The sequence below is a fragment of the Gopherus flavomarginatus genome, chromosome 1, assembly GCF_025201925.1.
Source record: "Gopherus flavomarginatus isolate rGopFla2 chromosome 1, rGopFla2.mat.asm, whole genome shotgun sequence".
Lineage (NCBI taxonomy): Eukaryota > Metazoa > Chordata > Testudines > Testudinidae > Gopherus > Gopherus flavomarginatus.
This window is the reverse complement of record NC_066617.1, coordinates 311,228,176-311,243,333: the sequence shown is the minus strand read 5'-3', so window position 1 is coordinate 311,243,333 and position 15,158 is coordinate 311,228,176. Positions and strand designations below refer to the sequence as shown.

The following is a 15,158-nucleotide window of genomic DNA, read 5'->3' as shown; positions in this document are numbered from 1 at the left end:
ATGGTGCAGTTATAAAATTCATGGAAATTACCTAAAGATGCCAGAGGACATATGTCTACATTACTAATGTAAAAGACCAGGCGGTCTCTTGCCAAGAGAGACCCAGAACAGGAGTACCATCAAAGGGCTGTTTTAAGTCTAGACTGAGGTCAGCTAGCACAACTGTTTCTGGAAGCTGGCATAACACTCATTCATAGTTTGTATACGTGGCACTAACTATTGCCTTTGGTCCCCTGTTCTTATAAGCATCCCAAAGTTACAGTAACTCCTTGCTTAATGTTATAGTTATGTTCCTGAAAAATGCGACTTTAAGCAAAACAATGTTAAGCAAATCCAATTTTCCCGTAAGAATTAATGTAAATAAGGGGGGTTAGGTTCCAGGGAAAAAATTTTCACCAGACAAAAGATTATATATACACATACACTCACACACATACATACACACAGTATAAGTTTTAAACAATGTAATACTGTAGACAGCAATGATAGTGAAGCTTGGTTGAGGTGGTGAAGTCAGAGGGTGGGACATTTCCCACGGAATGCCTTAGTGCTGAATGATGAACTAGCACTCGGCTGAGCCCTCAAGGGTTAAAACGTTGTTAATGTAGCCTCACACTCTACAAAGCAGCACAAATGGAGGGAGGGGAGACAGTATTGCAGGCAGGGATAGAGACTCGTGTGTGAGAGAGAGAGAGAGATATGCATTGCCCCTTTAAGTACAGTAACTCCTCACTTAAAGTCGTCCCGGTTAACGTTGTTACATTGCTGATCAATTAGGGAACATACTCGTTTAAAGTTGTGCAATGCTCCCTTCTAATGTCATTTGGCAGCCGCCTGCTTTGTCCATTGCTTGCAGGAAGAGCAGCTCATTGCAGCTAGCTAGTGGGGGCTTGGAACCAGAGTGGACCGGCAGCTCCTCGCTCCCCTAAATTCCCTGTGCTGCTGCCGCCCAGGAGGCTATCAAGGCAGTTCAGCTGTCCCTTCCCCTCTTGCCATATGCTGTTCCTGCCCTCTGCCTTGGAGCTGCTCCCAGAGACTCCTGCTTGCTGTGCAGGGGGGGAGGGCGAGGGCTAATGTCAGGATGTCCCTCTCCCCCCTGCTCCTGCACCCCACTTACCCCTTCTCCATATAGAGCAGGGAGGGGACACGGAGGGAGAGAGACAGCATGGTGCAGCAGCTGCTGTCTCAACTTCCTGATCCACTTGAAAAGACAATGCACTTAAGAGTGGGTCAGCTTACTTAAAGGGGCAACATGCATCTCTCTCTCGCTCTCACACACAAAGTGTGTGTCTGTCTCTGTCTGCTATGTTGTCTCCCCTCCCTCACATTCGTGCTGCCTCGTGTGAGAGGCTACATTAACAACGTGTTAACCCTCGAGGGCTCAGCAGGTGCTAGTTCCTCATTTAGCAGTCAGGCATTCCCTGGGAAATATCCCTCCCTCTTCCATCCTCTAACTTCACCACCTCAACCAAGCTTCACAATCATCATAGCTGTGAACAGTATTAAATTGTTCGTTTAAAATGTATACTGTGTGTATATCTATAATATATAGTTTTTTGTCTAGTGAAAAAAATTTCCCTTGAACTCAACCCCCCCTGTTTACATTAATTCTTAAGGGAAACTGGATTCACTCAACATCGTTTCGCTTAAAGTTGCACTTTTCAGGAACATAACTACAACGTTAAGCGAGGAGTTACTGTACGATGACCGCACTCTAAGTACACTGCCTTTTTAAGTAGATCAGCAAATTGAGACTGCAGCTGCTCTCAGCAAGCTCCCTCTGTCCTGAGCCCTGTCGTGTCCCACCCCTGCTCTATGGAAATGGGGTAAGCGAGAGGCAGGAGCAAGAGGGAGGGGGACACCCTGACATTAGCCCCCCTCTCCCTCCGCCTAATGAGCAGGAGGCTCCTGGGAGCAGCTCCAAGGCAGAGGGCAGGAGCAGCACATGGCAGTGGTGGGAGGCACAGCTGAACTGCTGGCAATTGATAGCCTGCTGGGTTATTCCGCAAAGGGAACTTAGGAGAGCGGGGAGCTGATGAGGGGCTGCCAGTCCACTCTGGTTATAAGCCCCCAACAGCTAGCTGCAACGGGCTGCTCTTCCTGCAGGCAGTGGACAAAGCAGCAGCTGCCAAACAAGGTTATAAGGGAGCACTGCACAACTTTAAACGAGCACGTTCTCTAATCGATCAACAACGTAACAACGTTAACCAGGACGAATTTAAGTGAGGAGTTACTGTACTTGATTTTTAAACTTAATAAAAATAAAATTAAAGTATAACAAAAAAAAGCATGGTAGGAATGTAGGCCCATATTAGATTTGGATGAACCCTGGTTTTAAATTGAGTTGGGATTAATAGCTGGAACTGAGCAATAGACTCACGGCATACGACCAAAGAAGTCATGAGAAAGAAGAGCCATTGTGTTAAACTTGTAATGAACCTTCAAAATAGCTAAAGTAACAGTAATAAATATACTTAATTGAGTACCAAGTGCACTAAATAATTGGCTGTATAAGAAACTCCTTCATCAGGCCTTAGCTGGGGTCTAATAATTGGCAGTGACACCACTTGTTTGTTAAAGGGTATAAAAAAGTAAACTTATAAATGGTTCATACCTGCCTGCCCAAATTGGAGCTGACCAATATGGGTTTAAGCACCTCTGGGTTTTCCCCATTTTTAAGTATCTTAATCAAATACTTGTGTTTTATTACTGTTTGGCGGTAGTAACTGCTTATTATTTAGGCGTCTTTAGAGCAACTGTATAAATACCACATAGCCTTTGGATTTATTAAAGGAATTTATCGTTAAATTGGGGCTATGCAAATACCCTACATAAATAATAGTAATTCCAACAAGCACATTTTTGGCTACACTGTATATCATCACACAACTTACAATAGTCATGTAACAAAAAATCCACACATGAGAATTTTCAATGGTCTGAGCTTAGTGAGAGGCACAATTACAGTTTATGAATGCTCACATAATTTACCCATTTATTGCCTCTTAAACTAAGTTTGTATAAACTCACTGGGGCAGGGGATATCTTCCTATAAATCTATACAGCGCCTTTGACAACTGGTTGCTCACCTGCAGGCTCCAACATAATGCATATCAGTATACAAGCCTATCACATATTTTTTATGTTATTTCTTCACTAAGCAGTGTTAGTCAGACAGACATGCTGTTAAGTCCCACTGAAGTCAACAGAAGCAGGATCAGGACTTGTATCATTAAAATCCTTTTGGATATAGACAAACCCTAAAGCAGATGAAAATTGCTACTGTGAAGGGTACATCTACACTGCAGCTCGGGGTGTGATTTGCAACTCTTGTAGAAATACCAGTGCTAGCTTTAATCTAGCTAGCTCACTAAAAATAGTAGTGAAGAAGTGGCAATGTGGACTTCAGCTTGGGCTGCTCAAGCCCACCTAACCCCATAGGTACATATTCACTTGAGCGGCCCACCCCACTGCTCTTTAAATGCTATTTTTTATGAGCTAGCTAAATTAAAGCTAGTGTGAGTAGTCAACACAAATTGCAAATCACATCTCTGATCCCAGTGTAGACATACCCCACAACTTCAGCAATGCCCAAAAAGTCACAGTTGCGAAAAAGGCTAATATGATTCTGGGGTGTATTAATGGGAGTGTCAAATGTAAGCTACAGGAGGCAACTGTCCCATTCTATCTGGCACTGGTGAGGCCTCAGCTGGAGTACTGTCTAGTTTTGGGTGCCAAACTTAAGAAAGATGTGGACAAACTGGGGAGAGTTAAAAGGAGAACAACAAAAATATAAAAAGGTTTAGAGAACCTGGCCTACAGGGAAAGCTTTAAAAAAAAACAAAACCTGAGCATGTTTAGTCTTGAGAAAAGACTAACATCCTGATGAGCGGTCCTGATGACAGTCTTCAAATACTTTCCAGGCTGTTATAAAGAGGACAGTGATCAATTGTTCTCCATGTTCAGTGAAGACTGGACAACTAATGGGCTTAATCTGCAGCAAGGGAGATTTAGGTTAGATATTAGGAAAAGCTCTCTAACTATAAGGGTAGTTAACCACTGGACTAGACTGCTAAGGGAGTGGAATCTCCATTACTGGACATTTTAAAGAAAAGGTTGGACAAACACCTGTCAAGGTCCTGCCTCAGCAAAGGGGACTGGATAGGATGACTTCTTGAGGTCCCTTTCAGCCTACATTCCTATGAGTCTATGAAATGCATTAGCTACTTTCCAAACATAGAGGAAATAGAGTTCCATGCTCCAAAGAGCATCCACCACACTAAGAAGACAATGAAAGAAACTGTGTAGGGGGGAAACAATACCCAAGCAAACTAATCTGACTGATGATAGGTACATCTTGCTACTTACATTTGTTTTCAAATTAAACAAGGCAATAAACTCCTTACCCCCTATCCTCCTTTCCTCCCTCCACAATTCAATCTACATCTTTTGTCAGGGTAATTTCTAGATTCGGCTCCACTGTCTTTAGGCCACTCTCTTCCAATAAATTAGCAGTTCATACATAAGATAAATAGTGAAATAGACATTGTGGGAAAAGTATATCTACGGGAAGGATTTAAATGAGACATCAGTGACTTTACAAACCAACCCAGAAAACTGCATTGCATGCATAGAGAATGCCATGGAAAATGCACAGATTGTTGTAGGGGGAAATGGACAAATTGTGTATCAATGCAGACATCATGGGAACGGGAGGGGGGGGTCCATATCCTAAGATATGGGTCAAGGCTATTGCCGAAGCTTGAGCCTGATGTGGTATAGAAGACAGGTTCACATATAGATTGTGACGACATCACGCGAGGAGCATCAAAGATGATCCTAGTGATGGTAGCATAAATAGACTGAAGTGCAATGATGTGTCACTGTGCATCTTTCAGTGGACTACTCATATAAGTAGAGTTACATAGGCTAAGACTTTACATAATCAGAATGTAACTAAGTTTCACATAAATGATTTTCATGGATTCAGTTAATATGGCATACGCAGATGAATACACAACTAAAAGACACTAGCTTGGGTTGTAGAAAAAAATGTAATTCTAAGTTAGCCATACATGAATACAAAATGCAGCCAGCTTTACTCAGAATATTGCTAGAGTGTGTTTAAAAAAAAGTCACACAATATTCTTTTCATCATACACACAGATGATTTTCAAAAGCTTGTAATTTGGTAAAATCAAAACTACCTTTCCCAGCAGAATACCCAAAGATGCACTCTCAATAGTAGCTATTTGCATGCCAAATTTCAGTTTAATATCCCACGCCATTTTGATACTATAATTGTACAAGACAGGGTTGCAATGGTTCTCTTTTACTTTTCCAGTAACAAGGATTTCTTTCTCCACTTATAAGCAAAAACAGTTTAATCTTATTTTGAGAAGTTTGAACAAATATTCATCTTAAAGCACAGACCAAGCTTGAAAAATTACAGCAAGTTGTAAGAGACTGAAAAACAGGGGGTCAGAACATTAACCATTTCACAACTTTAACTATAGGGGTTGCTGCTGCTCTTAGTTTATTAATCAACTTGGCTCTTAAAACTGAAGTTGAGGACTTCCCACTGCCCCTAAACAAAAAGGCATATTTGGGGTCGGGAAGGAATTTTCCTCCAGGGCAGATTGGCAGAGGCCCTGGAGGTTTTTCGCCTTCCCCTGCAGCGTGGGGCATGGGTTACTTGCTGGTGGATTCTCTGCAGCTTGAGGTCTTCAAACCACAATTTGAAGACTTCAATAACTCAGGCATAGGTTAGGGGTTTGTTATAGAACTGGATGGGTAGGGTTCTGTGGCCTGCTTTGTGCAGGGGGTCGGGCTAGATGATCACATTGGTCCCTTCTGACCCTAGAATCTATAGATTCCTTCACTTGTTTGCAGAACTTTTTTCCCTTGAAGAACAACTATGAAACTGAGTAACTTTTTCCAGCTCAGAAATAATGCATGGTAGAGGAATTATGATCTAAAGTACTTAGGAGAGATCACATTAGAAAAAAATATCAGTGTTGACAACTGAATGAAACAAATACATTTGATTTCACAGACCGAATATATGAATTTAGTTTCCAATTTACAGAAAACTAAACCATTCTACCAATCTTTCTGTATACAATGTAAATCAGTTTTCTGTGTACCATGCTGTTTTTGCTAACAGAAGCACAATTCATCTAGCAATTGAATTTGGTTTTATCTAATTACATTACCCATTATACTGACTTGGTATACTAATCCCTGAATGGACATTAAAGGAATCCACACACTCTGCCGCTAACTATGCACTTTATATTAACTTAGACGGAAAAATTTAGAATATTTAGCAATTCAGTGGACTTCCCTTCTATTTCAAAAGGACATAACCCATTCTGAGAGATCAGAATTGTGTATTTACAAAAAGCAGTGCTTCATAAGAAGTAAAGTTGATGATCATTTATTTTATCTTGAAAGACCCCTCAGATTTAGCTAAAACATTAATGCCAAATTCTGGTCTGGCTTACACTCCAAGATTGCACAAGACGTAAATCCGGGGAGAAAGTGGCTCAAAAAGGCTTTGTATCCATTCTTCTCCATTAAAAATGAGAATCAGTATTTTCCCCTGGTATTTTTTTCTTACCCCACCTTATTGTCTAATCCAGTGGTCTCCAAACATTTTTGATCACGCACCCCTATCAGTAAAAAATTTTGAGCAAGCACCCCCAATATATATATATTTATGTATAAATTATATATATGTACTACTATACTAATATATTATGTACATTATAAAACATACAAAAAATAGAAATTAAAAAAGGATGATATAAAGACGAAAAACAATATTTTTAAAATATTTGTTATTAACAGTACAAAAAACCTTTTTGCTCTCACAAAAAAAATTATTAATAATAATATTTTTTAGTGAGTGCAATGTGATTGAATATGCTTCATTATTTCTGAAAATATTGGTTTAACACTTCGGGAGTCAAAGGTTGGGTTTGGGTTAGGGTTAGGATGCAGGAGGGGGCTCAGAGTGGGGGTGTGGGGTCTGGGAGGGGGTTAGAGTGCGGGAGGGCACTCAGAGAGGGGGTGTGGGAGGAGGCACAGGGCTTGGGCAGGCAGGAGGTGCAGAGCACTTACCTGGGGCGCTCCTGTCTGGTGCAGGAGGCTCTGTGCAGCGTGGCACTGCCCCCATGGCCACGATTCTGGGAGCTGCCCCACCCCCGGGGCAGGGCCACCCAGAATGCAGGGGCTTTAGGGGCTGCAGGGCCCTGGGCTAAGGGGGCCCCAGGGCCCTGGCCTGCAGCTTTAAAGCCCCTTTTGGAATGAAGCCCTGCGAGCACAGGCTAGAGAACTCAGGAGCAGCAGGGGCAGCCGCACAGCCAGCAGTCAGAGAGAAGCGGCACTTTCCTCGTCAAAGCACTGCTTTTCCCTTCAAAGCCCCACTTCTCTCCAACCGGCTTTGAAGGGAAAAGCGCCACTTCTTTCCAGCCGCTGGCTGTGCGGCTGCCCCTGCTCCTCCAGAGGCCGAAGGACTCAGGGCCACATTCCGAAAGGGGCTTTAGAGCTGCAGGCCAGGGCCCTAGGGCCCCCTTAGCCCAGGGCCCTGCAGCCCTAAAGCCCCTGCGTTCCAGGTGGCCCTGCCTGCAGGGGCGGGGGGGGAAGCCAACTTCCCCACTCACTCATTCCCTTCCTCCTCCGGCAACCCTTTCTCCCCCCCACCCCCCGCAGTGCTCCTCCTGCGGATCGTCTTGTGCACCTCACTTTGGAGACCACTGCTCTAGGATACACCTAGTTGGACAGCAGATGGAAAGCGTAATAGGAATCACTCTCATAAAATTACACATGCTAATGTGGAAATTTAAATTTTCCATTTCATTGCCTTACAATAGACACAATGCAGTCATAAACATGTATGCTATATATGGGTATGTTGTATCACTCAGCAGTTCATCGCAATAAGTAGGTCTGTCCCTTAACCCTTTTTTAAAAACAAAACAGTATCTCAGAGACTTGTGAACGATCCCATGCATATTTATATGGTGTCAAGTCTAAAATCTAATTATTATACTTCAAATGCCACTGTTCACTATTCCATTGTTGAGCACTCATATTCAGGTAATGTGTTTATCCACTCTAAGATATAGTTACAGATATTTGGGCAAGATGCAACAGGGGCAGCTAGTTCCTGGCCAGCCTTGCAGGAGTGGAAAATGAAGCATTCAAACCATCCAAAAATCCAGCATATCCAAATGTATAGTCACCTTTGAACCTGGCCAAAAAAGGGGAGGGAAAGCATCATAAACTTTATTTGTCTGGTGGGGACTCCCAAACATTTTAAGATACCTGAAGCCCCAAATATCCTCTACTAAGCTTTCAAGGCATCCGGTCTTTCTTTTCTCCCACCTTATTTTCTATGATGCTGCCATACATCTACAACATACAAATCTGCAGCACATGAAGTTCAGGGACTACATAACATTAATTTAGTATCAGAACAGCCAAACAGCAAAGGAAAATATATTGACTATTCCACAAGATGAAGGAGAGCCGTGAAAGGGAGGGCACGATCATAATTTTGATGTTTCCATCATATAGTTTAGGCCTAACATACTCATAGAACATGGTATCCTGAAAATGCTCCACACTTACCATGTATTGCTACCATAATGTAGGTCAAGCAATTTGAATACAATAGACAAAAATACAGTTATTTTTCATGCGCTCCAAAGACCACCTTACTATTACACTTTCTGACAAAGTGAACAACTAGAAAATTTGATGAATGACAGTTAATATTTACTGGTCAACAAGCCACTATATCAAGACTGATAGAAAAAAATGAACACAATTCAAAATTGATTTTCAGCACACTGTAGCTAGATTTCTGACAAATCTATCCTTTCCTCCAAAAGAAATGCTGAACAAAGCAGCAGTTTTCTGCTGGGTTATCCTATCAGAAGCACAAGTTGTGATGAAACCCAAAGGTTTTGCACTGTACTCCATTCTTCCTCTCTGATCTGTTCAGCAGGCTGATATTGGAATGTACAATACAATCCTTTCTGGAGACATTTCAGGCTCTTACTCAATTAAAAGAAGAAAAACAGTCAACTAGAATGAAGTATTATGTGCATGCACGTGACCATAAAACAAAGCTGAAAGGTCTTTATTTTAGATCTATCAGCTTGACGGTGTCCTTTTAACCAACTATCATGCTGAGATTATGAATCTACGCAAACATGCATGACAGGAATTATATTAACAAATCATTTTCATTCTATCTTACCTCCTGAGCTTTCTGTAAACACTGTTAATGTCTGTCCTCCCACACTTTGCAAAAGAAATGGATGTTCTCTGGGTGCACTGACTGAAGCAGGTTTTCCTCCAATATCACTGATACTTGCAAGATCTTCATTCAAAGTAAATGATACCTAACACCCACAATGAACATAATATTATTACATAGACCTTTTAACTACATAGATTTTTAGAGCTTAGGAAACAGGAAAAGAAAGAAAAATGAAATAGCACAATACAATTTTGAATTTTTCAAATATACATCTGGGATCTAATTTTCAACATATTAATCTTCTGAAATATTTTATTCAACATTTTCACATATTTATACAATTTACTCAGCAGACTATTATCTCCTCTTGATGTCAGAGAACAATTAATTGCATTTCATTATTTTTTAAAATGTTTGAGAACCTAAGATAGTTATACCTTTCAATGTAGATATTTTAAATGTTTCACACAGCTAACTTCACTTTCGAGAAAGTGTCAGCAGCATATATTACAGCCAACCATGAGCATGATCAAACCCCAAACACAACTGGAGTCTCTCCATGTATTCCAATGAGAGTTAGATCAGACTCTAAGATGGTAAATTCAGCTTTTACCCACTGCTGAGTTTTTGCTACGTCTCTTCCAGTTCAATGTATTGGTTGGCTCTGGGGTATACTGAATCATGCTGCTACCTTCTCATCTAACATGAAAGGTAAAATACTTGGTAAAGCTATTAATTCAATTGCTAATAAAATAAATTACTCATCTGCCTTTGCAGATGAAAAAAACCCAAATTCCCTAATACTTTCTATTTAACAAAACCAATGAATTAATACCAAATATGATATAGTATATTTCTGAACTCTTACTTCTTTGTTCCCAACATTTTCTGCTTAATATTAATGCTTAGCTCTCATATAGCACTTTACAAAGGATAGTAGCATCATCATCCTCATTTTACAGATGGGGAAACTGAGGCACAAAGAGATAAGTGACTTGCCCAAGGTCACGCAATAGCCAGTGACAGAGCCAGTCATTCAGGTCTGCCAACTCCCAGTTCAGTGCTCTATTACAAGTACTATAAGGGCTGGTCCACACTATGGGGGGGAAATCGATCTTAGATACGCAACTTCAGCTACGTGAATAACGTAGCTGAAGTCGAATATCTAAGATCGGATTACTCACCCGTCCTCACCGCGCGGGATCGATGTTCGCGGCTCTCCCTGTCGATTCCGCAACTCCGTTGGGGTTGATGGAGTTCCGGAATCGATATAAGCGCGCTCGGAGATCGATATATCGCGTCTAGATGAGACGCGATATATCGATCCCCGAGCAATCGATTTTAACCCGCCGATACGACGGGTAGTCTGGACGTAGCCTAAGAGAAATTTACACTACAAAGAAATATACTAAAGTTCAAAATATAACACATTTATAGGCTTTGGATTTGATAATTACTTACTTCTGTTCTTCCTTGATTTCTGTAAAAGAAAATATTTAATGTTTTAGTTTCCACAATCTAATTTCACAGGTCTAGCTCCTCTGATAACAGCAGCAACCTCAAATTCTAGCTCTGTTACTGTCTTCACTCCTGAGCTACCCAAGGACAAATGGAGAAATCAGCAGGAGCAAATAGAAGTGTTACTGAAATATTGGGTTTGTTTAGCTGAGAGCTAATAACAGCTTGACAGGGAGTTGGGCATCTGAATATTAAAGACAAGCACACTTCTGTGAGCTGCTTTCAGGTAAACCTGCAGCTTTGGGGCAAGTAATTCAGACCCTGGGTCTTCGCTGGAGCAGACGGGAGTGTCTGGATCAGGAAGACAGGATGCTGGGGTCCTGAGCTGGCAGGGAAGCAGGGGTAGAAGTAGTCTTGGCACATTGGGTTGCAGCTCCCAAGGGGGTTTCTATGATCCAACCCGTCACAACTGCTGTATACTAAAAAAAGCTTTTTCTACTTCTGTAATAATTCTAAGAATTCCTACCAAAAAAAAAATATGATGAACTACTTACTTGGCAATCCTCAGCTTCCCTACTTCACCCCTTCCGGAAGCTTTAGTCCATTGTTGTGACAAGTACTTGGGGACCTAAATAATGATAAATTTCAGGTAACTTTGCAACAGATAGTTATATCAAATATTTTTTTAATTTAAAAAATCCATCTTTTTTGTATTGCTTTCTTTAGAACAAAAATCAAAATACACTGGAGATTAATATTTCTTTGATAGGAAAGGCAAAGAGAATAAGTCAGCACCAAAACCTGACCATATCTAATCTTCCAAAGCCTACCAAGCATAGCCTAAGATGTATCACTTAAATGAGACTAAAAGAGGTGATTACACATTGCAGCCTTAACACTTAACAGGAGATCTGAATGACTTGTGGAACAAAAAAAGAAGTCAAGTTTTACTAACCCTAAGGCCATGCCCTAAAGAAGCATTCATGTACAATGTTCTTTTTATGCTCTTCTTCTGACACTCAAAATGCATCAGAAACTCCAGCAAATCCACTTTTATTTTTAGCTTTGTATCAATAACTTTCTAGGGTTTTACTAGTACAGTAAAGTCATTCCATATTTGCATTTATATCCACTGTAGAAAGTATCTATAACTAAAGGATTGCATACTTTGTTGCTTATGTAGGCAGAGCTGCACACCCAATGAGAGAGAGAAGCACCCAACACAATGAGATCCTGATCCATGACTATAGCTCCTAAGTGCTATGGTAATAAAAATATTAAATAATAATATTAAGCCACAGCCTATGATGTATAGGCAGTACCAGGGGGCACCAGTAAGATTTATCTGCCAGCAACACCAATCAGGCACTTGGTGGGCCTGATTTTCCTTCATTTATACCAGTGGAAATCAAGCTTTTCCAGATTTACATTTTCACCAAACTCAATAGGGTTCTGCCTATTGCTGCCTAGAACATTCTCTGAAATTTTGGAATTGATACAACATGTTTAAAAGTTGTCACATTACACACAGAACAAAAAAGATGCCATTAAGTGTAGGGCCTCACTTCACCCAGCTAAATCTGTAGTTGTATACTGGATGGGATTGTGCAATCTATAGGAAGATAGGAAACGTCTTACACAATAAAACATCCACTCTGCCAGATTTCTTTCAATTTTAGCAAGAACAATTAGGAGGATCAGTTTTCCAAAATCTTTTAACAATCCTGAATATAGTGTACAGAAACATTGCAATTTGTTACTATAAACAAAAACAGAATTCAAATAATTTTAACTTGGATTTTGGAAAAGGGATTCCTCAGTTAAGGTCTGATATGAGACCATGAGTGAACTAATAGCATCTGAACAAAACATATATAAAATACTTAAGATTCTAGAGACATGGTCTTTATTCTTGGCTATGTAGATAGGGATAACACTTCTCCCTCACAATTTGTAACATGACCATGTGGGAAGAGAGATGACATAAAGCAATATCATTTCCAAATAAAATACTCCCTAGTTAGCACAACCTACTTCTCTATTTTTTGCACTCTAAAACCTCACAGCCTTAGTTGTACTTACTTTTATTGCATATATTCCTAAAGCACCCACCACTGTAATATCTGGACTATTATTCCTATTAAGTTGTCTCTCCCTTGGATACTTCCTATATTAGCTCCACACAGCCTAAAGTGAAACCAGGTTAGCCAGAACTGTTTTTCCAATAGGTCTTTTCCCCAAAAATTAATTAACAATTGCAACATTGTTATATCTTGTCTTCATTAGTCAGGGAAATCATGTTGTGAACTGTTGTGGTAAAGCAGCACTACACAAAACATTTTGTTGTTTAAAGAGTTTTTTTAAATTAAATCCACCAAATGATCATCAGGTTTGCTCCAATAATATAAGGTCCCATCTATGTTGTGATTCCTAACATGTTGGGGAACCTACTTAAAAAAGTTTGCCCAGGTTTAAAAATCCAGTTCAGATCTGAAGCAGGTCTCTCTCTCCTTCAGGTCTGAACTGGATTTTAAACCAGGAGGGTAGAGGAAATCTATGCATAACCCTTTTACAGTTTCAAACTTTTTAGCTGTAATTCACAAGTGTTACAGCAATGGTAGAAGATGTAACGTGGGCAGGATTTACATGTTTTTACCATTGTATGATCTAGCCTGTGATAACACAGTGGTAAAAATGCCCAGCCAATTGTAGTTTGTTGGCTTAAAAAAGGTGCAGTTGTTTGCACAGTTACCAAGTTCAGTTCATTACCATCTTCACCAACCATGCTGGGGTACTACAGAGTTGTGGGCTCCCACTATATGAGAGGAAGTACAACGTTACCAAGACCATAGGCTTGGTCAATACCAGCCATGGAAGTCATTTTTAAGTCATGTTAGCACTTATCTGTGAAAAATCATGTCTTTCTCATCTTATTATAGAGAGTGTACCTAGGAAAGTTCTGTGGCTAATAACTAATATCAATATTGGGTCCCCTTTCACCTCCTCATCTCCCCAGATTTGAAAACTCCTTGGTAAGCATAATTAGGACCAGCTCATTTTCAACAGGGCTTCATAAAACCTACTAGTCAGAAACTGACACTAAAGAGGAAGTATAAAGACCTGGCCACAAGCCCATCCCTTGACCTTGTCCACATTGAGGATTTTCTGAAATCTTCTATTGCTGCTCTAGCACCAGTGCTGCCAATGATGGAGGCAATAGCATAAACCAGCCACTGGCTTTTTTACCACAGGGATTTTAAAGATGACACAAGTGCAGATATAACCCCAGGTTCTTAGAAGATAAAGTATGATGTGAATCCTAGCAGGGTGCTGGCCCGGGACCCTGCTTAGTGAGCCTCATCCATCTCTGCCCAAGGGTGTCTGATAAATCTGAAGTCCTCACCCCCGCTACAGAAAAGGAGAATGTTAATTCTCCCCTTCCTGCCACGGCCTCCTGAACGCTACTGGGATAGAGAGACGCTTCCACTAGTTATTCCCTCTCCCCCTTGCCTTGCTAGTGCTCACACTCTTTGCCAAAAGCAGAGCGGTCGTTACGTGCCACTCGTCAGTTTCAGGGTTGCTCCCGAGCGCAGCCACTCACGGGGCTGGAGTCTCGCAGATCTGGCGGCGGTGCCGGGCACCGCAGCGAGCGCCCGTGGGACCTGCCCACTGACTCTGCATTGGTTCGCGCGTGGCGAGGTCTCCGCAACTCCAGGGAGATCGCACGAGCCCTGCTTTCCTGCGGAGACCGCGGGGCCGCCAAGGGGCGTGGGAAAGTCACTCCGCCCCCCCGCCACAGAAACAGGGAATTGCTGCCCCCTCCCCCAATCTTCGAGCCCCCCACAAGAATCTCCCCGCCCTCCCCGCCGCCCTACAGCGACCCCGCCCCGGCGTATTCTCGAGGCGAGCTCCGGTCTCGGCCCCACGGAGGGAAGGAGCCGCCCCAGCCCGTGGCAGGACCTCCCTAGCGGGGCAGAAGCCGGGGGAGGGGGCAGGATGAGTCGCTAGCCCGGCCCGGGGCCCGCGCGGCCTCTCACCTTCACCAGCCACATGCCCGTGTTCTGCTTGGCCCCGGTCAGGTCCAGCTCCCCCTTCTCACTCATGGCTGCCCGGGCCGGGGGCGCGGGGACACGCGGAACGAGCTCGAGCCGCCCGCACACACAATGGCAATTGCATCCACCCGGACAGGAATCAGCAGCTCACCCGACTACGGTGGCCCCATGCCGCCAAACTTCTGCGGGAAAGGGGAGCGAAGAGGGAGTTTCTCGCCTCCTCCCCAGGAGAAAGGGGGAGGGGGGAAGCCTGCGGAGTCTCGCGCTTCCTCCGGCAGGCGTGGGGGTGGGGCAGTAAGAGGGCCTGAGCCAGGGGTGCTGTAGTGACTGGCACCGCAGGCCGCGGGGGTGTTTCCCGCGCTGCACGGGGAGGG

At 42.4% G+C, this 15,158-nt stretch overlaps 1 protein-coding gene across 2 annotated transcripts in view; it reads right to left on the bottom strand.

The window, feature by feature from the left end:
• The window catches only part of GTF2F2 (general transcription factor IIF subunit 2), a 166,842-nt gene extending 151,901 nt beyond the window's left edge, over nucleotides 1-14,941 (bottom strand). For both annotated transcript variants that reach the window (XM_050951319.1, XM_050951329.1), the window contains exons 1-4: nucleotides 14,770-14,941; nucleotides 11,287-11,360; nucleotides 10,736-10,754; nucleotides 9,272-9,416 (exon numbers count right to left, since the gene is read on the bottom strand). In XM_050951319.1, the coding sequence (XP_050807276.1) occupies nucleotides 9,272-9,416; nucleotides 10,736-10,754; nucleotides 11,287-11,360; nucleotides 14,770-14,835 (304 nt within the window). In that variant the 5' untranslated portion in view covers nucleotides 14,836-14,941. The remainder of the gene's footprint in view (nucleotides 1-9,271; nucleotides 9,417-10,735; nucleotides 10,755-11,286; nucleotides 11,361-14,769) is intronic.
• Between the last annotated feature and the right edge of the window lie 217 nt (nucleotides 14,942-15,158).